The sequence below is a fragment of the Mauremys mutica genome, chromosome 1 (genome assembly GCF_020497125.1).
Source record: "Mauremys mutica isolate MM-2020 ecotype Southern chromosome 1, ASM2049712v1, whole genome shotgun sequence".
Taxonomy (NCBI): domain Eukaryota; kingdom Metazoa; phylum Chordata; order Testudines; family Geoemydidae; genus Mauremys; species Mauremys mutica.
The window spans coordinates 125,592,968-125,617,700 of record NC_059072.1 but is presented as its reverse complement, the minus strand read 5'-3'; the positions used below and the strand labels follow the sequence as shown (position 1 = coordinate 125,617,700).

The 24,733-nt window shown below is 43.2% G+C and overlaps 1 protein-coding gene across 1 annotated transcript in view; it reads right to left on the bottom strand.

Moving 5' to 3' along the window:
* PARVB (parvin beta) overlaps positions 1-24,733 on the bottom strand; it is a 102,891-nt gene that overhangs the window by 38,011 nt on the left and 40,147 nt on the right. Inside the window, exons 3-6 of the mRNA XM_044994779.1 lie at positions 19,924-19,994; positions 9,849-9,951; positions 4,298-4,438; positions 2,613-2,728 (exon numbers count right to left, since the gene is read on the bottom strand). Of these exons, the coding sequence (XP_044850714.1) occupies positions 2,613-2,728; positions 4,298-4,438; positions 9,849-9,951; positions 19,924-19,994 (431 nt within the window). The remainder of the gene's footprint in view (positions 1-2,612; positions 2,729-4,297; positions 4,439-9,848; positions 9,952-19,923; positions 19,995-24,733) is intronic.

Below are 24,733 nucleotides of genomic sequence, written 5' to 3'. Positions count from 1 at the left end.
CTTATGTTGGTAAATTACCAAACTAAGCTAAGCCAATTTTAAGCAAGGGTTAAACCAGTTTAACTGAGTCTACATTAGAAGTTTGCAAGAGCTGAACTAAATCAAGGTAAGACTTTTCCAAGGGGTAAAAATGTCAAAAGTGCCTAAGTGATTTAGGAGTCTAAGTCCCACTGACTGTCACTTCTCACATCTTTTCTTAAATGAGGGCCAAATTCTGCAGATGCTTACATACTGCAATCACTGTCCATGATGTTGAGTGATCCCCTTGAATGCACATAAAAGTGTTGGTAGGATCAGGGGCGGGGCCATCTATTATCCTATTTCTATAGCACCTTGTCTAACGGGGCCCTGATCGAGACTGGAGCCTCTAGGCAATACAATGCTAACAATACATTATTAATTATTATTATTATTATTATTATGTATTATTTAAAATGTTATCAATGCTGATACACGCTTTAAAAACCGACATACGTTATTGAACTGATATATATTTCCTTAAGACTGAATCATGTACAAGTTCAACGACAAATATTTTTCACCTTATTCGAAACTCTTAAAATACAGGATAGTATACTGTATTTTAAAATACTACAGGACAGTAACATCAGGATAGTAAATGTAAAAAAAAATTCTCAGTTATATGACATACATAGATAGTGCGCACATGTACATACAGGCGAGTCTCATCTTACGCGCATTTAACATGCACGAATTCAGCTTTGTGCAGTCGGCAAAAAAAGAAAAAAAAAAAGAGAAAAATAACTCTTTGAATATTGTACCTGTAGTGCGGGCGATTCCGCCCACCATTACACTCAATGTAATTTTGACTATACACGATTTTCGCTTTACGAGCTGACAGCGGAACGTAACCCCAGCATAAGATGAGACTCGCCTGTACACACATCCTCTTGTCTCTCCGAGGTAGGTCTACACTGCAGCTAGGAGTGTGCAGATACATGCTAGCTTGGCTCAAACTAGGATTGTACTCGGGAGACTAGCCTGAGCCACCACCAATGCTGCAATATCCATGCTGCTGGGGGGGAGCAATGTTAAAGCGCTGCTGCGGCAAAGGACCCTGCGGTACCTTAACGTCCCTGCCCCTTTTGCCTCCCCTGGCCGCTGACTGCCGGGGAGGGGGGAGCAGCTCCCCTGGGGCCAACGATTTAAAAGGACCTGGGGCTCCGGATGCCACTACCGCTATTGCAGCAGCGGCGTCCGGAGCTCCAGGCCCTTTGAATCAACACAGGAGCCCAGGTGGCACGGGCCAAGGGCTGGCTGGGGGATGCTGAGACCCCGCCCCGCCCCTTCCAGGGGCCAGAGCCACTGCCTTCCCGACCCCCCGTACCAGTAAGTGTCCTCAGTTACTTTCATCCCTGCTTCTGAGCAGAGCTAACATGATCTGTCTACCTGGGCTGGGAGGCATGCTCCCAGCTGCAGCGAAGACATACCTTAAGCATTCCAGCTGGCAGCCTGAAAAACGTCAGTGTTTAAATTAAACCAAACTGTATGTCTTATCTGTCATTGTCTAATTTCATCTTACAAGAATGATCTGTGGTTGCAGAGCAGAGGCCTGGGACTCAGTTCCACTACACCATGTATCATCTCATTCCTGAAATGAATCCCACTACAGCAGGGGTGACCTCACACTGCTACTGCCAAATCTACGGTCAATGCTGGCAGCCGTGCATACATTACAGCTGCATGGGCCATCACACTGAACATTTAAAGCAGGACATGAGTCAGCAGCTTGGATTGGTAGGACAGTAGCTGTTCAGGAAACCTGGGTTCAGGTCCCATTTTGGGGCTTTTGCAGCTTCATCGGCCAGAGAGAACCACGTGGCCTGGGAAGAGTGAATGAGTTATGATGGAAATCGAGACAAAAAACAAGAGTGAGAATCCCTGCAAGTAGCAAAATGCTCTTTGTGGACCAAGAGAAATGGGCAAAAAAGCCAGGACCAGGCAGCAAAGACAGAAAGGACTGTTGCAATGTCTAGAGCAGTACATTAGAAGTCAGGGTTCTTTGGGTCTAACCCCATCTCCCTAATCGAGCAGAGCAAACAGAGGAACGGAGCTGTGAGCAACCATAATCAAGGTCAAAATGCAGAATCAGAGGAACCAGAGTGTTACAACCGACATGATGAACTGGTCCCTGGGAAACACAATGGGCTTCCAAATAAGAGATTCTAAACCTCTCCCCAGATCCTGGTGTTGTTTTTGTTTGAATGGTTCCCTCTTCAATGAGCAGGAGGTAACAATGATTTACCTTTAGTAAAAAGCCAACAAATGGAGCTCTCTGACGTGCAAATTGCATTATACACTATTAATTTTTGTGTATGACATTAGCAACTGGAGGCCTCGACCATTATCAGGGATATATTGTTCTAGGTACCCTGTGAACACATCATAAAAGATTGTAAGATTCATAGATTCCAAGGCCAGAAGGGAACACTGTGATCATCCACTCCGGCCTCCTGAATACCACAGGGGAGGGATTAGCTAAATAACGAAGACAAAGATGGTGGGGGAGGGGTTGCAGCATATAAGCAGAGTGATCAGGGTGATGGATGGCAGCCATTATTACCCAACTATACTTGGGAGTTCATACTTACCCTTACAACTACCACTTGCACAGAAACGTGCTCAGGAAGTCGAATGGGAGCCCGGAAATGCATGGCCAAAGCTACCAGAAGGTGGAGAATGGAAATTAGGTTCTTGCCATGGATTGCTGAAGTAAAAAACACAGGTCGAAAACAGATTTTAAATAACCAGCCTTTTGAGGGGTGGAAAAAAAGGTTGAAAAACTGTATTGGTTAGCAAGGCAACACTTTAGTCCTGTCACATAATGATCTCAAAACAATTTTACAAACGTTAAGAATCCAATTGACCTGTATCCACTGGATAAATATTATCCCCACTTTACAGATATGGTTACAGAGGGGAACCGATTGTCTAAAGACACAAAACAAGTCAAAAGTAGAGCCAAGTATTGAAACCAGACCAGTGTCCAGATCATCCCTCTCTTCAGGGAAGAGTAAAGAACCTGAGGGAGCATATTCCATAATATATAGTGTATAATGCGTACAGTAGTAATTTAGGTGTACGCACAGCCTCAGACCTACAGCTGACTGTATCAACAAAGTAGTGCATATTCATAAAAGTCACCACAGACGTACAGAATTGCATTGGCTATTAAAGTGAATTAGCACATCTCCTAGAACAAGTTCAGATATGCTCAATTGTATTAAATCAGACCTATACTTGAGAATGCCCACCCTGAATACATCTGTAGCAAAATTACACAGGCTATGGTGTACCTGCTTATAAGCCACATTAAGATGGTTCACTCTCTGGGTGGAAACACATCACAAATTCTTTTGTAGATAAAGGGCCACACTTTAAAGGGACGTTCTTTCTGCTTACTCCATCAGAAATAGTGTCTCTAAACAGGTTTCAGAGTGGTAGCCGTGTTAGTCTGTATCAGCAAAAACAACGAGGAGTCCTTGTTGCTTTACCAAGTGGAGGGGTCAGTGCTAATGAGACAATTCAATTAAGGTTGAAGTGGGCTAGTCTCAACAGTTGACAAGAAAGGAGGAAAAAATCACTTTTGTAATGCTAATGAGTTCAGTGTAATCAAGGTGGCCCATTTCAAACAGTTGATAAGAAGGTGTGAATATCAGCAGGGGGAAAATTAGTTTTTGTAGTTTTTGCATCTTTTCATATGCTGTGTATTCATACCTCTCTACTATATTTTCCATTCCATGCATCTGATGAAGTGCGTTTTAGCCCACGAAAGCTTATGCCCAAATAAATTTGTTAGTCTCTAAAGTGCCACAAGGACTCCTCGTTGTTTTTTACTCTAAACAGGACATCCTAGAATGAATGAATGGGTCCAAGCTCTCAAGTCTCTATCTTGAGAGGCTAACAAGTTTCTCAGATCTACAGAGATTCAGCAAAACAATGTTTTAATGATAATATATGCTTAAAGAAATGACACACTTCCAGAAGTCCAATTATGACATATCCCTCCTCATCTGAAGGAGTTCGAACCAGAACCACAGAGGTAGGAAGATATATGGTATAACCCCAACCTTCTCATGCTATGTATACAGCCTACACATATAGATTACTATTAATAGTCTGTAAAAACACTGCATCACAGAATATGTGATCAAGTTATTGGTTACAAGGATGGATGCTGCATTTCTGAAATGGGCAGCAGAAAATAATTTCCTCTGCATCCATGAACATGACACAGTCTCACTTCAAAGCAGACTTTTTTGCACATGGCACTTACAGTCAACATTCCACTTGATTGTCCAGCCATGGGGTCGGAGTAAATCATGAACAGCTTCCAGAACTGTCTGCAGCTTTTGTTTCTGTCCAATTTCAGACTGCGTCACTTCTGCCACATTCAGTTTACGGTCAGCCAGCTTTTCTGCATACAAACAAACAAGCAAAGCAGGACTTGTTAGACAAGCATAGGGAAGAGCACAGGACTCCTGGGTTCTAATCCCTAGATCTGTCAGTTTGGACAAGTAACCCACCTGTGAAATGGGAATATTTACCTTCTAAACTTCACAGTGATGTTTTCCAGTAACGTCAGTGTTTGGTAAGACACAGAGATCCTTGGCTGGTAGTATTGTTGAAGTGTTACATTATAATAATTTTCACAAGGGTACTACAAAAATTTAGCCATTGTACCTTCCTTTTTCCTCCCCTATAGTTAAATGAGTTCAACACAGTAAGGTCTTGTCTGCACAAGAAAGTTGCACCACTTTGACTAAAGGTCTGATTTTGTTAAACTGGTGCAAATGCTGTGTGGACACTCTTATTTTGGTTGAAACCTGAGTTATTTCAGTTTAGCTGAAGTCAATTAAGAGTTGGTTTAAGCTAAATCTAAGGCTATGGCTACACTCGAGAGCTTACAGCAGTTCAGCTGTACCGATGCAGCTGAACCATTCTGTGCTCTCTAGTGTAGCCGCACTAAGCCAATGGGAGAGAGCTCTCCATCAACTTAATTAATCCACTTGCAACAAGCAGCAGTAGCTATGTCAGTGGGAGAAGCTCCGCCGACATAGCACTGTCCTCACCGGCGCTTAGGTCGGTGTAACTTGCGTCGCTCGGGGGGTGGCTTATTCTCACCCCTGAGTGACATAAGTTATACCAACATAATTGACAGTGTAGACATAACCTAAGTAGGCCAACTCTTAAACCAAAATAAGCATTTACACAGAGGTTTATACTCATTTAACTAAGTTGGTTTAAAAATAGATTTAAGTTAAACTGGTATAACTTTCTCATATAGACAAGGCCTAAGTTGATTGGTTGTTTTTTGTTTTGTTTTGTTTGTTTGGTTTTTTACAGTAGACAAGGCACAGCAAGTTTTGGTAAAAATCAGATATTCCTAAAATTTGGGATTCCTCAATAGTTCATCTGACCTATTCCCCCAGAACCACATACTACTGTTTCTCCTTTCCCCTTACCTCTCTCCCCATCAAGCCAATGAACTTGGAGTTGAGCCGCCTCTATCTACTCTTCCTCAAACTGGTGGGGGCGAAGCAAGGAGACCAAGTTGTCCTCCAATCAGCTGTACAGCAAAAGGTACCTCCTCTTCTCTTCCTCAGGCCAGGGGAAGAATGGCCAGCTCACTACACTCTTGGGGGTGGAAGCCCAGTGCCTTTACTTCACTTGATTCTCAGCTAGAACATGTTTTTAGGGGGGAAGCCCTACATCCAACAGAAGTGAATTTTTTGTTAGACGCCTCATTGTTACTGGGATTGGGTGTATTGACACAAGTTAGGGATTGGGTGTATTGACAGCCCAGCAAATAGAGATTTTGCTAATCTTTCATGCTGACACTATGTATATCATGGCATCCCAGTGGCACTACTTATCATCTTAATCAAATTCTGCAAAGGAGGCACAGCCTCTAAATAAATCTGTCACCCATTGGCTAATCTGCCACTCTGGGTGGCTTCAGAATTCTCCAGATGACAAGTTCCTGATTTTCACCTGTCATACATTCTCTAAGGCATCTGAATTCTGTTATTAAATCTCGGAGCATCTTTCACGTGAATGAAACAATAACAATCAAGCGGTGCACGAGGGTGAAGGAACCTACTTTATGAGCCTCTTGTGCATGCAAAAGGGTGAAATGAAGGGTCAACTTTGCTCACATATTGTGAGACCCCAAGCAAAAGAAGCCCCTCCAGCACCACATACTTCATTGCCTCTTGTTGTGTCACTAGTACAAGAAGACATTTAGCCTCAACAATGCAATGGCTATGGCTAAAGCAATCAAGAAGCCTTGACTAGAGCACGAGATGGAGCCCAGTTGTGATGACTGTGGTTCTCCTGTGAAGAAGAGACAGGGCTGCATGGCAGAAGATGGGGGAAAAGGCAACCCGCAAGGATCCTGCAAACTCATACATGCATAATTTTACTCACAAGACTTCCCACTGAGTTTAACAAAGCTATGCACATGCATAAAGTTAAGCACGTGTCTAAGGGCTTGTCTACACGTACAGCGCTGCAGCAGTGCAGCCACACTGCTGTCACACTTCAGTGAAGAGCGCCTCCCATCGGCATAGTTAATCCACCTCTGTGAGAGGCGGTAGCTTCTCCCATCGATATAGCGCTGTCTACACCGGGGCTTAGGTCGGTATCACTACATCGCCCGAGAGTGTGGATTTTTCACATCCCTGAGCGACAGTTATACCGATGTAAGTTCGTAGTGTAGACCTGGCCTAAGTGTCTGCAGAGTTGGAGCATGTGTGTGCCACTGTGCCCTCAATAGAAGGTCACTGATTTGTATAAACTCTCCCTATGATGAACACCCAGATTATTTAGTACACCGCCACTTACTGAAGCAACAACGTGTGGAAGGGAGCACAGAGACCATATTTCTGCCCTTTTATTATCCCCCGCAGCTAGTTGGGAGCCACACACCAGGAATTCCCAATTTCTCACCGTTGACCTGCGCCAGCTCCCCAGCATGCTGAAACTGACTCCTAGAGAATGGGCAGCACACCACAATTATTCTGAAGTGCTGCCCAAGCAGCACACTTTGTAGGAAGGAGCACCTCAATTAAAAATGGTTGGCTGGGGCACCCAACATGGAGGGAGCCCTGCCAAAACTTTTGATTTATACTGACATGTCTGAATACTTTTTATTCTAAACTGCTGCGGCTGAGGACCATTGGCTAGGAAGGAATTCTAAAGAAACAATATAGTCTACTGAATGCAACCACCGATCCATAGCTATTCGCGTTTGTGCAAACACTTTCAGCTAAGAGGTACCCCCACCTTCAGTCATAGCCTGACCAGCCAGTGTTTAAAGCTCCTCCATTTTAAGTCAGGCATTCTGCTTCTTGGTGCTCTAGAAAAGTTGATTACAGAAAGCTACCTTTAATAGAAGCAATGGAGTCTGGTCAATTAGGAGACAAAAAAAATTGTAACTATTTTATATCAATCTTTGCGACAATGTTCCTCACAAAAACAAGGGTCCATAAATGACATGCTGGGAAAAGGATGTGGATAGACAAATTACTCCAGAGGAATAGGGTTTGATGTGGAAAAGAGAACCAGCAACCTCAGTCTATAGCACTAAAAAAGAAAAATTCTTTAAAATACTGTTTCATTGGCCCCAACCATACAAACACTTAGGCCAAGTCAAAAAATAGAGAGAGATTGAATGGGGGGAAATGTTGGCGAAACTGTGGTGAACAAGGAGATTTCATGCATATATGGTGGACATGTCCAGTCATTAGAGAATACTGGGATGCAATTTGTAACCAAATATCACAAATGGTTGGATATTTATTTCCAAATGGATCCTTTGGTAAGCCTCCTGGGGCTTCTTAGGGAAATGGTCACACAAACATTGGCGCTGGAACGAAAGGTGCTGGGGGTGCTGCCACACCCCATGGGTTGAAGTGGTTTCCATTATGTACAGGGTTTGCAGTTTGGTTCTATGGCTCTCAGCACCCCCACTATACAAATTGTTCCAGCATCCCTGAGGAAATGAAGAATTAATCTCTCATCTGCTAGTAGCTGCTTGGCTATTGGTAGCCTCTCACTGGAAAAAGAAAAATAGACCAACCATTGAGGAATGGTTCCAAAAAATAAATTAGAGAGAGAGAGAGGAGGTTGTGGTTATGGAAAAACTGACAAACCGATTACGTACCCAGCAAAATATACAGAGGACAGAAAGACACTTAGATATTGGGTTACTTTTTTTATTCAGTACTCAAAGTTCACCTGCAAAAAGAAAAAAAGCCCCTAGCACAACTATCCAATTTTTTTTTTTTAATATTAACATTTGGGAGAGAGATACCTGGTCTGTTAACTATATGAGCATAGAGATTTCACTCTATTTCATAAAGTCACTAGAAACATAGGTATTGTAATGATGGTCACTCTGTAACATGGTAACACCCTGTTAGATAGAAAGAGCTGGTGACTATATTCCTGGATAATATCTCTTTACACAAAAGCTAATTGTTGTAATGTTTGTTTTGTTTCTGACATTTACAAGGCAAGGATCTGCAAGCTTGTTAAAACTTCCAAAATAAATAGTTTAAAATTTATTTTAAAAGCTCTCCTCCCATTTTACTGAGCTCCTTCAAGCTGTGTTTTGAGGCGTTTTCATTGCACAATAAAGCCATTATTGTCAATCAATGTTTAAAAGATTTTGTGAACATTTACCGGAACACTGTGGGGCTCTTTCTAAGTGTCACATGGGGGAAATTCAGCAAGCAGCATCCATAAGGGCTAATGAAATTAGCATAATTGAAACCCCTCACTCCAGCCCCTCCAGATCACTGACAATGGTCCATGGGCAGTCGCTCTCAATCTGCGGGTCACAAGAATTAAGGAAACTATGCGCCTGTTTCTCTAGCATGTCTCCGATCTTCTATTACTTGAAGCTCTAAGGCTTTGTCTACACTATCACTTTTGTCCGTAAAACTTTTGTCAGTCAGGGGTGTGAAAAAAACCACACCCAGGACCAACACAAAGTTTCATCAACAAAAGTGCTGGTGTGGATAGCACTATGTCGACAGGCAAAGATCGGCTACACGGGAGACCTTACAGAGGCACAGCTGTAGCAGTACAGCAGTGCCACTATAAAGTCTGTAGCATAGACACTGCCTATGTCTCTCCATGAGATGCTTCTAGCTTATGACCACTGCAATGATTCCTGCAGCACCTTCTTTGAGAAACAAAGGATTCTGGGTAGAAGCTATTAGAGGAGAATGGTTGCAAATGGAGAAGTGAAGGTGTAAAGGGGATGCCGAGTGATAGCTAGAATAACTATTTACTTAATCTACTGATTGACTGAAGATCCTCTCCCCCCCAAACCCAAGACACGTGTAAGGGCACAGAGTGTGTACTCCACTCATGCCACATTGTACAAATTTAATTTTTGAAAGAGCATCCACTCTGACCAGAAAGATGAACCATTATAATTTATTAAATGGATTGCTCTCAGCCCAAAGACTTTCAAAACTGGACACACTAGATCTAACATTAAGCCAGTTTCACTTTGATTGACCAGGATTAGCACATGCCTCCTTACCCCCCGTTTCATCTATCTGGGATGTTCTCCCGAGTGAGCAGAGTTTAGACATCAGCATGAATCACCCATTCCGGGGAGCAGGATTCTCGCCTATTCCACATGAACAGAAAGATAGGACAGGCTGATGCTGTGTCTGATGGCTAAAGTGGATGGGCTGAATATTTAACTTTACCAAAGCTGCAGACAGCTAGTCTGTGGGGGGCAACTCGCCATCAAACCAGAGGGGCTGACCTCTTTGCAAAGCCCCCCTTCTGTAGCTTCAACTCACCCAAAAGCTTCTGCAGCACTTGCCCATCATAAAGGTCCTCTTCAAGCTGCTTAACGATGATTCTCTCTTCCACCAGGACATCGTTAATCCAGTCAATTAGAACCTGGGAGAATGGAGATGGGAGGCAAGTGTCTAATCACTGAAGCGAGTTACTTGTATCACAAGCACCAATCAAAGTAAGGACCAGAAACAGGTAACCCTGCATGAATAATCATCTTGTATATTTACTTCCAAACAAGAGAGAGATCAGGTGGTGAAGAGACGCTAGAACTTTTTTGGGGCCCAGATCTTGCAAGAGTTCTCTCCCTCTCTAGAGCCAGTCAGTAATAGGTGATGAAAATATACAGCTCACTGTCATCTATTATTCCATTCAGGTCCTTTTGCTCCCAAAACACAGGCTTCTACCACTTGAGCTAACTCTCTGTTATAGGCAATTAATACAGTATTGGTCTTTAGAAAGATCTCTAAGCCAATCACTAGAGGGCAACAGTCACAAAGACCTGAGCACAGCAGAGCAGCGGTATATATACACACTAAACAGTATTTCACAGCTCTAGCTCCTACTATGGGCTAAATAGACTCTCTGAAAGAATAATCCCAGTCCTTTATCAACCCAAGCAATACATGGATGAGAAGTCACGTGACCAGATATCAAGTGTGAAAAATCAGGACACTTTTGGGGGGGAGGGCGGGGGGCAATAGTTGCATATATAAGACAAGGCCCCCTAATACTGGGACGTCTGGTGACCTGAATGAGACTTTACATAGTGCACCCGCAGCACAATACAGACAGACAGAGCAGTGTGGAACCAAAATTCTAGCCAGCTGAGCCAGCCCGACAGTCACTCTGTACTGTGCATGACAGGTCCCATATGCTAAATTAGCTTAACTGTAAAATCTTGCATGTGCTAACCGAAGCAGAAAGGAGCATAAAGAATCTTTTAAAAAAGGAACAATATTAAATTTGTCAGGCCGCAGACATAATCCTCTAAAAAGTAACAGGCAAAACAGTGTCATGCCTTTGTTTAGTTGGCACTAGCATGGGGGAAAATGTAGTTCATCACTTGTTTTACTCCAGTTTACTATGTTAAGCTCTATATATAAAGTACATTTTGCTGAAGTAATGTAATTTGTGTAATAAGAGACCTTGCTTTCTGCTATTAAATTTTTGCTTATAAGTGGAGAGGCAGTATTGCCAACCTCAAGTCTTCAAAAACCATGAGGCAGGGTGCCCAAAAATCATGAGAATGGCTACAAAATCATAAGGTTTTAAATGTTATATATACAAAATTGCAGATTCCATTGATTTGATTTGCTTTCTTGTTAGAATCCCCATATCCACCTTTTCTCCTCAGCCATGAGCGTTTGGATCTTACTTTGTTTTTCTATATGAAAGCTGACATATATATATAATCCTGTGATGACAGGAGCTGGGATTTAAAAACAAATATTGTGAGACTTGTGACAAAAAATCACAAGAGTCAGCAACACTGGGAGAAACAGGCATGTGGGGTGTGCTAATTACAAGGTGTATCTAGCTACTTTATACAAGTTAGTGAGGTTCAGCTACCTCACAGCAGCAGAGAGAGACACTTTGGGCTTGTCTACATGGGGCCAGCAAAGTGCACCAGAGGGATGTAATTGGTAAAGCACACTAATGTGCTGCACTCTAACTGCCCCATGTAGACACTGCTGGCACGCCCTAAAACAGGGGTGGGCAAACTTTATGGCCTGAGGGCCACATCAGGGAATAGAAAGTGTATGGCGGGCCATGAATGCTCACAGAATTGGGGCTGGGGTGTCGGAGAGGGTGTGGGCTCTGGAGTGGGGCTGGGGATGAGGAGTTTGGGGTGTAGGCAGGTGCTCTGGGCTGGGACCGAGGGGTTCGGACGGCAGATGGGGGATCAGGGCTGCAGCAGGGGTGCGGGAAGGGGTGCAGGTTCTGGCTGGGGGTGTGGGCTCTGGGGTGAGGCTAGGGATGAGAGGTTTGGGGTGCAGAAGGGTGATCCAGTCTGGGATCAAGGGGTTTGGAGAGCAGGAAGAGGATCAGAGCTGGGGCAGGGGGTTGGGGCGTGGGGAGAGGCTCAGGGGGTGCAGGCTCCGAGTGGTGCTTACTTCAAGTGGCTCCCTACCTACATGGGTCTTTTTTTTTTTTTAATTAAAAATGTTTTGAACAGATTTCCATGAGGCAATAGCAGCAGCTCTTCAATGCTGTGCAGGATATAAGCACACAACTAAAGAGACTCATGTGAAATGTATTTTTCAGGGGGGGGGCAAGGGGGAGACAGAGTTCAAAGGCATCTGATGACTAAGTGCTCTGCAATAGTTTAGACATTGCTCCTCTGTGAGTTCATAAAGAAGCTACATGTATCTGCTTCGTCATTCACTTCAGCCAAGCAAACATCACTTCCTCAGCGTATACAATAAAGTACCCATTCTCTCCTTCTTTGTGCACCGCATGTCGGAGCCCTTCAGTGATCTCTTCTCAGGCCATGTCTTGATAGGGGCTCCGACCCCTCCGTTCTTCTGCTCAACATTTAGACTGAGATTTTTGAAAGAGCCTAAGGGAGTTAGGCACTCACATCCTCTCATATTTCAATGCGAACTAGGTGCCCTACTCCCTTACACTCCTGTGACAATCCCAGCCATTGTCAGCTGGCCAAAGATTACACCCAGAGTAAGAGGGGGTGCAACCTGCATAGAACAGTTTGGAAGGCATTACTCAATAGGGCAGAGCAGCCCTTGCAGACTAGGTCAGGGAACTCCAGCCTACTAACTTATAACCCCCTTCTGCGGGCAGCAGGGCAGTACAGACTCGTTGGTAAGGGGGAGAATGAGGTTACAGTATTTTTTTAGGGTAGGAAGGGACCATTACAGTAAAAGGAAGAGAAGAAGGAAATGGGGGTTGGGGTGGGAGAGGAAGACAGGCCTCCTTTAGCATTACAGACTGTTCTCTAACTCCAGTAAAAAGCAACTCCCAATTAAGCAGACACATTCTTGTCTCAGATGGTAAAATAGAGATATTGCAGCCTCTTCCTGAACCACCTCGATAACTGTTGGACGGGAATAGAAAATGTTTAGCAAGAAAGAAGCTATAAAGAAATACACGATTAGCATCATTCCTTTAAAAGAAGAGGGCCAGATTTTTTTTTTAAAGTGCATTGAAGTGGTTAGAGTTTCAAATTTCCAAAAGTTCTCAGCCCGCAGCAGCTTCCATTGAGAACAATGGCAGTTTTTGGGTGCTAAGCTCTTGAAAATTTGGCCCAAAGACTGTGACTGAAGTTACTTCATCACCTTTCTAGTATCACAATAGTGACAGAGAAAAGATTGAGAAAGAGAGACCATGGGTAAACAGATTTCAAAAGGATCCATGTGAATTAGGAGCCTCAAGTGCCATTTTCAAAATAGGAACCTAAATCCCATTGACTTCCCAAGTCACTTAAGTACTTTGGAAAATGTTACCCTATGTACGGAGTTAAAGTTACAGCACTCACAGTTTAAATTTAGAATAAAAAAGACCTCTTGGCAAAAGCACATAAAGGAGAGAGAAATAAAACAAGGACTAGTTGTCAAGTTTCTATAAAAATTAATACAATGGCTACATTTGAAAAGGGGGGAAGCAAAAAATGTTAAAAACTCATTTAATATGCAGCCCACAATACCAGCTCTCCTAGAGAAAATGAATTTGTAATTAAAAAATAATTCATCCAAACCTTTTGAAAAAGCCCTCAGAGACTGACAAGAGCTGCAGTTTTCAAAAACCAACGTTAGCCAGACTGCCTCTTGATTTCCTGATTGCAAAAGCTTGTGTCTTGCTGAGGAAACCTGAAAAAATGCTCTCTGCATTGGATATTTTTAACTCTTTCAAGGGGAGAAACAGTCTCATTTGGTTTTATTTAAAATGTACAACAGAGACAGATTTTTTTCTGATTCATTTCCCACAGATGCTTAACTCTTCATATCTTCCAAGTCTCCCATTTACACAAAGACAGAGGCACAATCTAGCCAATTAGCTGCAATAACTGACTGTTTAAGCAGCTCAATATAGATTCAGACACAGCAAAGCACTTAAGCATGTACTTAACTGAGCATGTGATTAGTCCCACTGGAGTCAGTGGGAGTATTTGTGTGCTTAAGTTATGTGCATGCTTAGGTGTTTTGCTGGATCAGGATCTTAAATTCCTAAAAATGGAATTTCTCTTAGTTGTTCTATAGTATTTGGCTAGTAGCAGTTTTAAAACTGCAGTAAAATCAACTCCTCTCCCCACCATCACCTCACCTGCTGCCTCATACAAACGTTGACATGTAAAAACAATCTCCAGCTGTATCAGATCCCCAGGCACATATATGCATAATAAATTGCATAAACATGCCAGTGGTGCTTTAAATTTTGACACATATATTTATTAAACCACTTTTAGGACAAACTCTTATGTCGGATTTAATGAGCCATGTTTTATCATCAAGTGCCGGGCTGAAAATTGAAATTACCACCAGGCAGAACCCAGAAATAAAATGGTGTGAATATCCTGCAAGGGAAAAAAAACTGGTCTGCCTGGCTGACTGGTATTATACACAGGTAAGCTCATTTTTTGCCTCAAACTTAACCAGTCCCATAAAGTGCTTTATTAGAAAGGCTGCCTGCCCCAGAACACATGGAAACTTGTTCAGAGCAAACTTGCAGAGATCAAGGACAAAGAGCCCTAGGTCACTGCCGCTGCAAATAAAGAACACAAAATAAAAACAAAGCAAGTACATAAGAGCATCTGGCACAATGGGAAAGCAGGAAGCCGAGCAACCAAACAGAGCAAAGAAAGCCAACTCCAAGCAAAAGGTCATTAAAACAAGAGTTGGAAGAGCCCCCTGCAAGAATGTGAAAGCAGGCAGAAAACAAGATAGCTTAGCTCACTATGTGGTTGAGTGTGGAAACTGCTGGTGTAAGTCATTCAGGTCTACAAGTCTTTTGGCTAAACCTTCAATGTGGGCTGTTTCTGGACAAACAGATTTTTTTATTTTTAAGACTGAACATGTAGCTTTTTTTTTTTTTTAACAAAGCTTGCACCGGTTAGTCACATGGCAGGCAAAACTCACAAACCCATGCTCAAAGCTCACAGCTCAATGGTTTCATTTAAAGTTTTGTCTTCATCATATCCGACACAAACTATGCATTTCATCTTGAAGGAGTGAAAACTAACTGCAAATGTTTGTTGAACTCAGGGAGTGACCAAGTAGCATTGCTTGGAGCACGATTCCGTTTAGGAGACTGTTCAAGGGCCAAAACATCTTGCAACATCAGTTGATTTTACAAGGTTTCTGTCAAAAATGGCTTGCAAGATTTGGTTGCTGTCGAATCTGAACCTGAAAGGGGATAGGTTTCAAGTTTAAATTTGACAACAACAAATACCGCAAGCTCTCTTTGCAAGATTTTGATCCTAAATGGCAGAAACCTTGTAAGATCAGCTGATTGTAACTAGGGTGACCAGATGTCCTGATTTTATAGGGACAGTCCTGATATTTGGGGCTTTGTCTTATAGAGGCACCTATCACTCCCCAATCTTTGTCCTGATTTTTCACACTTGCTATCTGGTCACTCTAATTGTGACAGATGTGAGACCTGGGAAGTGCAAGGAGTTCAAACTCCTTCAAATATGCCAGACAGGCATGGACTTTTGAGACAATAAGTGGGGAATCCACAAGGAGTGATTAATGCAAATTATGCAACCCTGGTTGCGCAAAAACCCAGCCTCTTGAAGCTACACCCTGAGGAAAGGGCCATTGACTGATTGACCGTTGACCTGTTCCTGGAGACTGGAGATCAAAGGCACAAGAGCTGTATAAAGAAACAGCTGAAGTGACCAGTCGGTATCAGTTGGTGTCTGGTTCCCGATTTAAAAACTGACATGAACTTGTAACCCAGGGGGCAGCCAGTTGCAGAGTTTGAAAGACTGACGCCTGCCAGAGCCTTAAGTTGGGGTTGGGGGTAACCTCTTGTAAGCATTTAGCATGTGTGTAGATTCTTTTATTGTTTTTATATGTTTTCTCTTTAATGCTTTTGCCCTAAGAATAAATGCAGCTTTGTGAAGGCTGGTTGGTAAACTGGTGTACAGTGTTATAATCTCTGGAGAAAAAGTTAATGACAGGTTCTGTACCCTGCTCAGATCTGTTGGGAAACCCACAGGAAGATGCAGAGGGAGTGCAAGCCTAAACCTCCCTGTCTAAAGGGAGAGAGGCCAGTTCTCCGCCCCAAGAGAGGCAAGTGCTGGGAAGTCTAAACCTTAAGTGGATGCCATCAAGGAGGGAGCTCAAAGGTGCAGTTAATCCTGAAACTGTGACATGGATGTTGCAAGATTTCCCTCAGCTAGAATGGGGGAAATCCTAAGAGAATAGGTGTTTACATGAGATTTTGGATAGTTTTCAAAAGTACCTAGAGCCGGCCCTGCCCACAGCAAAAAAGTCCCCAAATTCCTGGATAAGCTATTTACTATGGATTATTGTCTCAGTTCTTACGTTTTGATCTGAGCTTCCAGCTTTGGGCCATCTAGTAAATTTCATACAACTCTAATCAGAACCTACTGTTCTACCAAAACCAGAACTGTAATTTGCTACACACAGCTGCGAATGAAGTGGAAAACAAGGACTGATGGCCACTGATGGGATTTATTTGATTATCTAGTTGTTCTTTGCAGCTGGACTTCCTACTGACCCATTGTGCCAGACTATTTTTAAAATATATAATTATACTAAACATCACTTTTTTATTTTTTAAGCCCACCTCTAGCTTGTGCTCATTTTCAGTTCTGTAAGAGCATTCAAAGCATCTATTATTGTGTCCTCCACACAGCAGCCATTCAGTATAAGAGATTTACTATGCTTGCTGGGATGAAAGGTTATTTTCCCTTTTGTTCTTTCTGCATTACAGTGGGATTCTACAGTCTGTCTCCCCCAGAGCTAGGACAGTTATGTTTTAATCACTTCCAAATGCACACAAAAGCCTGTGGTGCTTAATCCACTACGGATACAATTCTTATTGCAGCAGGGAAGAAGAGATTAAACAATCTTTTTCTGTGGAGCCAAAAGGTATTAAACAATATGTCACCGTTAGATTCCCTGGTTCGTCTTCCCTGCCCTGACTCTGCTTTTCACAACACTGATTTGTGAGTGTGTATGTGAGTGGAGTAGGAACAATTAAGAAGGGGGATTAAAAATACTGTAGATGTATCCACTTTTTAGAGAGGGGAAAGAACTCATGAAAAGGTTTAGAATAAAAATTAAAGCTATCAAAGTAACTATTCAGTTTTCCCCTCTTTATTTAATGGTGATCTTAGATTGTAAACTCTGTGGAGCACAGACTATCTTGTTTTGGGTTTGTGCAGCACCTAGCACAATGGGGTCCTGGTCCCCAATTAGGGTTCTTAGGTGGTACCACAACTCAGATAATAAGTAACAATAATAATAGATAGCTTAATGACCCATTAAAAGAATACAGAGCAAACAGAAGATCAACCCGTCACACTTTCATTAGGTCATTCAGGTACAATCACAATTCAATCCCCTCTGCCTAACAGTCTCACATCACGTTAGCCCTCAAATTCCTTTCCAACTATGCCATTGTACAAACTCCTGCCTTAAATTATGCTTGTGAATGGTTAACGAATATTTACATTTATATATGGCTCTCCTCTCTGGAGTAGCCTCACAAGAAGAAACACAAGGCTCTTTTGGGATGGTCCAGAGGAGACAGCCCCTAGGGGCTTCCAGGACATAGAGATCAGTTCTCCATTGCCCTGAATGTTGTACAATCATGTGCACCTGTACAAAGTGGGAATGAGTGAGATTCTATGGGTTTTAGCCCACAACATATTCAAGGGGAATAGCATCATGTGTACTTGCACACAGCTGCTCTCTAAAGCTGGATTTGCAACTGGACAGGAAGCTGGCTTTATGTTCCTAAAGCAATGCCCCGCCATTGCTGTGCTGATAATACAACGATGGATGTGTTTGTTGTAAGCACATACATAGGCTGCTGTGGTATTTCTTTGAAGCGTGCATTCACTCCAGTGATGTACCAAGTAAAGATACCCTGACAAGAATGTATCAAAGCACACGTCCTTTCCGCCTTCATGGGATTACATAATCCAGATTTTTCTGACACATCTAAGCATTATTGCACTGTGCTTTCTATCCAAAGCAATACAAATCAAAAGAATCGCACACAGAGAGGCAAGTACAGGAAATGTAGTAAGACAGTAGTATGAGCATGAAAGCTTCTGGGAAGACAGGATGCATTAGGGCAGGAGTTCTCAACCTTTTTCTTTCTGAGGCCGCCACCAACATGCTATAAAAACTTCACCGCCCACCTGTGCCACAATAACTGGTTTTCTGCATATAAATGCCAGGGCGGCGTTAGGGGGTAGCAAACAGGGCAATTGCCTGGGTCCCCATGCCACTGGGGCTCTGGCGAAGCTACATTGCTCAGGCTTCAGCTTCAGCCCCGGATGGTTGGACTCAAAGCCCCAGGCTTCAGCCCAAGCTTTGGCTTTCTGACCTGGGACCCAGCAAGTCTAACACTGGCCCTGCTTCGCAGCCCCCCTGAAACCTGCTCGCAGTGCCCCCGGATCCCTGGATGAGAACCACTTCATTAGGGTACAAACCTGCCAACACTTCTCTCTCTGCTCCATCCTTCACTCGGTTAACCTCAACACCCTAACCCTTAAACTCACCCTTCTAAATGCTACGCGCTCTGGGTTAGACTCCTCCACCTCACGCAGAGCATGAGTAAATGAGCATTGTGTGGGGAACTGGGGCTGGAGTGGGATGGAGTCTACAACTGTTATGGACAGGCTGTGGGGCAATACTACAGATCCTGAGCTGGAATAACAGCTGCTGCCGCTCCACACACATAGTGCAGATGCTCCCAGCTACTGGATACATGACAATCACAGATCCAGTCCCTCCCCTAGCACACAGGTAGATCAGAAGCTTCTGTTCTCCCTGTCTCATAACACAAAAGCAAAGGGACATTCAATGAAATTGAAAGGAGGAAAATTCAAGACCAGCAAAAAAAAATAATTTTCACACAACACGTAATTATACTGTGGAACTCATTGCCACAGGGGGTTGTTGAGGCCAAGAATGTAGTAAGAATTCAAAAGGGGATTATATATTTATATAGATACCAAGAATATCCAGAGTGAGCATAATAAACAACAAAATATAATGGAAGGGATATTAAACCTCAAGCTTTAGGGCTTAACCGTAAACCAATCTCTAGCTTTAAGAGATCTGAATGAGACACCTAATGTGGGGGGCAGATTATGCCACATCCGCCTACTGTGGGGTTCTTGCATCTTCCTCTGAAGCATCTGGCTCTAGCCATCATAGAGAACAGCATGCTGGACTAGATGGACCTCAGGTCTGCTCATTATGGCAATGCCTATATTCCTATACTCTCAATGCTCCTCTCCACTTGGACCTAGCCTGGAGCCCACTCCCCCAGTGTGCAAATATGAAGACCACCCTGCACAACCATTTCACCTGCCCCGTTCCTGGAACAGGGGTACTGCTGGGGCTCCACAACACAGAGCATGGGCCCTCCTCCACCATGGCAGAATTTCACACACAGCGAAAAATCCCATTCCTCCTTTACTGATCATTTCATCCATCTGCGCTCCTTTCCTGTAACCCAAACTCACACCTACCAAAATGGTTTCCCCTGCTATCACAGTGACAGGGAGCTCCATCTCTCACGTCATGAGGAATAGCATTGTGATCATTGCTAGATTCAAGCTGAACTCTGCCTCACTTCAGTATTTAAAGGGATGAAACTGTAGCCTTCATCTCCCCTCCCTAAGCATCCTCAGGCTCTCAGATGTCTGCTAACCTCTTCTCATATCTTCTTTGCTGTTGGCCTTACTTCCTAAATGTACATGATCTCAAAATTCAGGACAGTTCATGAATTATCTCCTCTTTACATAGATGTATTCTCAGTAACAAATCTCTGGTTTGTAAAGGATTACATATAGCAATCTAAAGATTTTTTCATGAAAGAAAAACAAGACAAGTATTTACTTCCTACCTTGATTAGTTCTTTGAACTTGGAGTCTTCTTTGGAGTTGGGATCGATCATGGTACGTTCCTCATTTTCCTCTGGCCATTGAGAAGGGAAATGTCTAGTTAGAGCCATGACATGAACACACTGTCGAGGATATTACAGGAGCTATTATTTATTAAGCTGGCTGGAAGTTGATTAAGAAATGGCAAAGTCTAGTCATCATACTAGTGAGGGAACATCAAGTGATCAAAGCATGGGGAATTCTTTAGAGATAAACTGAAGGATTACACAGTACTAACTTCCCTAAAATAAGATTCAACTGGCCTTCATCAGGTCACGCAGCATAGTGTGTGTCAGGCTGCATCATCTAGTCTCCTGTATCATGTAGGCTCCTTGGGGCAGAGCTGTGTCTTTCTCCAGACAGATCAGAGCACATTAGTGGCACCCAGCTAACAATGATGATCATTTTATCCTTTTATCGGTTATTTAATTTTCCTTTTAAGCTACATCATCAGACTGCAGCATCCTAAAGAACCCAGTAAACTCACTGCATTATGCAACCTGTAACAGGGGTGACATGGGATTATGGGTCATACTCCTTGTGATGGTGCACTCCATATGATGTTATGAAAATATGCTAATAGACTCATAGATTTTAAGGTCAGAAGGGACCATTATGATCATCTAGTCTGACCTCCTGCACAATGCAGGCCATACAATCTCACCCATCCACTTCTATAACAAACCCCTAACCTATGTCTGAGTTATTGAAGTCCTCAAATTGTGGTTTGAAGACCTCAAGCTGCAGAGAATCCTCCAGCAACTGACCCATGCCCCATGCTGCAGAGGAAGGCAAAAAACCTCCAGGGCCTCTGCCAATCTGCCCTGGAGGAAAATTCCTTCCCGACCCCAAATATGGCGATCAGTTAAACCCTGAGCATGTGGGCGAGACTCACCATCCAGCACCCAGGAAAGAATTCTCTGTAGTAACTCAGATCCCATCCCATCTAACATCCCATCACAGACCACTGGGCATACTTACCTGCTGATAATTTGGCAAATGATCTTTGATCAATTGCCAAAATTAGGCTAGCCCATCATACCATCCCCTCCATAAACTTATCAAGTTTAGTCTTAAAGCCAGATATGTCTTTTGCCCCCACTACTCCCCTTGGAAGGCTGTTCCAGAACTTCACTCCTCTGATGGTTAGAAACCTTTGTCTAATTTCAAGTCTAAACTTCCTAGTGTCCAGTTTATATCCATTTGTTTTTGTGTCCACATTGGTACTAAGCTTAAATAATTCCTCTCCCTCCCTAATATTAATCCCTCTGATATATTTATAAAGAGCTATCATAACCCCCCTCAGCCTTCTTTTGGTTAGGCTAAACAAGCCAAGCTCTTTGAGTCTCCTTTCATAAGACAGGTTTTCCATTCCTCGGATCATCCTAGTAGCCCGTCTCTGAACCTGTTTCAGTTTGAATTCATCCTTCTTAAACATGGGAGACCAGGACTGCACACAGTATTCCAGATGAGGTCTCACCAGTGCCTTGTATAACGGTACTAACACCTCCTTATCTTTGCTGGAAATACCTCGCCTGATGCATCCTAAAACTGCATTAGCTTTTTTAACGGCCATATCACATTGGCAGCTCATAGTCATCCTGTGATCAACCAATAGAATCATAGAATCATAGATTATTAGGGTTGGAAGGGACCTCAAGAGATCATCTAGTCCAACCCCCTGCTCAAAGCAGGACCAATCCCCAAACGGCACTCCGAGGTCCTTCTCCTCCTCTGTTACTTCCAACTGATGCGTTCCCAATTTATAACTAAAATTCTTGTTATTAATCCCTAAATGCATGACCTTGCACTTTTCACTATTAAATTTCATCCTATTACTATTACTCCAGTTTACAAGGTCATCCAGATCTTCCTGTATGATATCCCGGTCCTTCTCTGTGTTAGCAATACCTCCCAGGTTTGTATCATCCGCAAACTTTATTAGCACATTCCCGCTTTTTGTGCCAAGGTTAGTAATAAAAAGGTTAAATAAGATTGGCCCCAAAACTGATCCCTGAGGAACTCCACTAGTAACCTCCTTCCAACCTGACAGTTCACCTTTCAGTACGACCCGTTGTAGTCTCCCCTTTAACCAGTTCCTTATCCACCTTTCAATTTTCATATTGATCCCCATCTTTTCCAATTTAACTAATAATTCCCCATGTGGAACCGTGTCAAATGCCTTACTGAAATCGAGGTAAATTAGATCCACTGCGTTTCCTTTGTCTAGAAAATCTGTTACCTTCTCAAAGAAGGAGATCAGGTTGGTTTGGCACGATCTACCTTTTGTAAAGCCATGTTGTATTTTGTCCCAGTTACCATTGACCTCAATGTCCTTAACTACTTTCTCCTTCAAAATTTTTTCCAAGACCTTACATACTACAGATGTCAAACTAACAGGCCTATAGTTACTAGGATTACTTTTTTTCCCTTTCTTAATGAGTGTGACTATAATGTAACTAGAATATGCTTCATGCAAAAGGTCTCTTGTAAGGTATCATTACAAAGCTTATAATCTACTGAGTGTTATCATCCTATTTGTATAAATGTATCACTCTAGTATCTGAAACTAGAAATATGAAATATAACTCTGAGGTCCTATTGTACTTATGCAAAGTGTGGGCCATTAATGGTGGTTTGGAATCTTGATGGCTCCCATTAACCAGTACAATTGGCTGTAAATGGCTCTGTTAACTTGTAAGTCTTCCTGTTTATGTGTGTGCTAGCAAGTGGGTAATGAAGTCTTACAGTGACATGTGATCATGTCACTTGAACTGGAATCCATCTTTAACCTGGTGTTTTTCCATTTAGAAGGAGGGGGTGGGAACCCAGAAAGGACAAAGGATTCCCACCTTGTGCAAAAGCTATATAAGGGAGTGGAACAGAACAAAGGGGGCGGCAGTCATGAGAAATCCCCCAGCTACCACCTGAGCTGGAACAAGGGTTGTACCAGGGGAAAGGATTGGGCCCAGACTAGGAAGGCATCCAGTCTGTGAGAGAAGCTTATTGTACCATCTCTGAGGGTGAGATTTTATCTGTATTCAGTTTTCTTACTGTATTAGGCTTATATTTGCATGTTTTATTTTATTTTGCTTGGTAATTCACTTTGTTCTGTCTGTTATTGCTGTATAAGCTTTATACAGGGTAAAACAGATGTATTTGGGGTTTGGACCCCATTGGGAGCTGGGTATCTGAGTTCTGGAGACCGGAGCAATTCTTAAGCCTGCAGCTTGTGGGGAATGTGGTTCAGACTTGGATCGGTGTCTGCAGCAGGCAAGCGTGTCTGGCTCAAACAAGGCAAGGTACTGAAGTCCCAAACTGGCAGGGAAAACGGGCTTAGAGGTAGTCTAGGCACATCAGGTGGCAGTCCCAAGGGGGTTTCTGTGACCCAACCCATCACACTCCTTTATCCTGCTCCCTGCCTTTTCAAATCCCACTGTAAAATTTGCTAGCTAGCGAGACTGACAAGGATTTAAATCAAATTCAGTTGTGCCTGGAGGAAAGTGCCCAGAGCAAGTCTAGCAGAGGTGCAATCTGCTCCATTGCTGTGGAGCTGAAGAGTGGAAAGAAGAGAAATATTTTCTCCTTCTACCTCCAAGGAGCAGCCAGACCAACACAATTTGGGAGGGAGGGGAGAAGGAGAAGGGAAAAGACACAGAAAGGAGCGGGAAATGGAACAGGGACACAGAACAGGAAGTGGAGTGGGATAAGTGGAAGAGAACAAGGAGGACATACAAATGGGAAGTGGAGTGGGGTGGGACAGGTAGAAGGCATCGAGGAGGTAGCTGGGTGCATCAGAACTGGGGACCCAGCTTAGTTCCTCAGTGTTAGCAGCAGCTAGGAGTACTGTAGCTAAAGCCCTTGGCAAGGAAGTGTAGGAAGTGTCTTTCTATACAGTTTCTTGGGCCAACCAAAAGAACCATGCCAACATGCTCTGGGGGAAGACCTATCTAGCTCTTCTCAGCTTGAGTATGGTCTTCATAACACATGGGTGAAGGGAGGGAAGAAGAAGAGGGGAGACAGATAAAACAAGGAAGAGGAAAGAGAAGAGGGGGGTGAAAGACAAAAAATCCAAAGGAAGGGAGGAGACAAAGGAACAGAAGAGGGAGGAGTAAAGATTAATTTTAGAAGGATGATTGCATTTGAGGTTTTGTCCACTGAGCCATCACTTTGTTGGATTGGTAACAAATACACTCAAACAAAGGCTCCCCCTATGTTTTTCCCCACCACAATTGAACACATCTGTAGGTGCACACAGCATTCTACCCTAGACGTGAATATTAAGGAGCAATGTTGTTACAGCCTGTTAAATTCTGGTGCTCAGTTTCAACTAGCAAACTCAGCCTTCCCCACCTTTCCTCACTGTAATCTCCTTTGTTGCTGAAATGACAGTTGTGATTTAGTTTAGAACAGCTCCTGTAAGTGGAAATGAAAGCACAGCTGCTACACAGCAACAGGAATGCAGCATCACAGCCTTGTTACATGATCCACTGCGCTGCAGCTAAAACAGAACTGGAGGGCTTAACTTTAGCTGTGCACACAGACATCCAGGATGAAATCCAGACCCACTGGAAGTCAATGGCAACATTTCCATTGACTTCCATGGGCCAGAATTACACCCATAGAATACACTTGCCTCAGATTTATGAGGCGGAAGCCTTTGATACATGATACACATGCCTCACATCTCACTATACCGTTTAAGAAGCCAGGCCCGCTTGAGTGGATCTACTCTGTTGCTGCGAGCAAGCCTGCCTGCCCGGGCAGACTGAC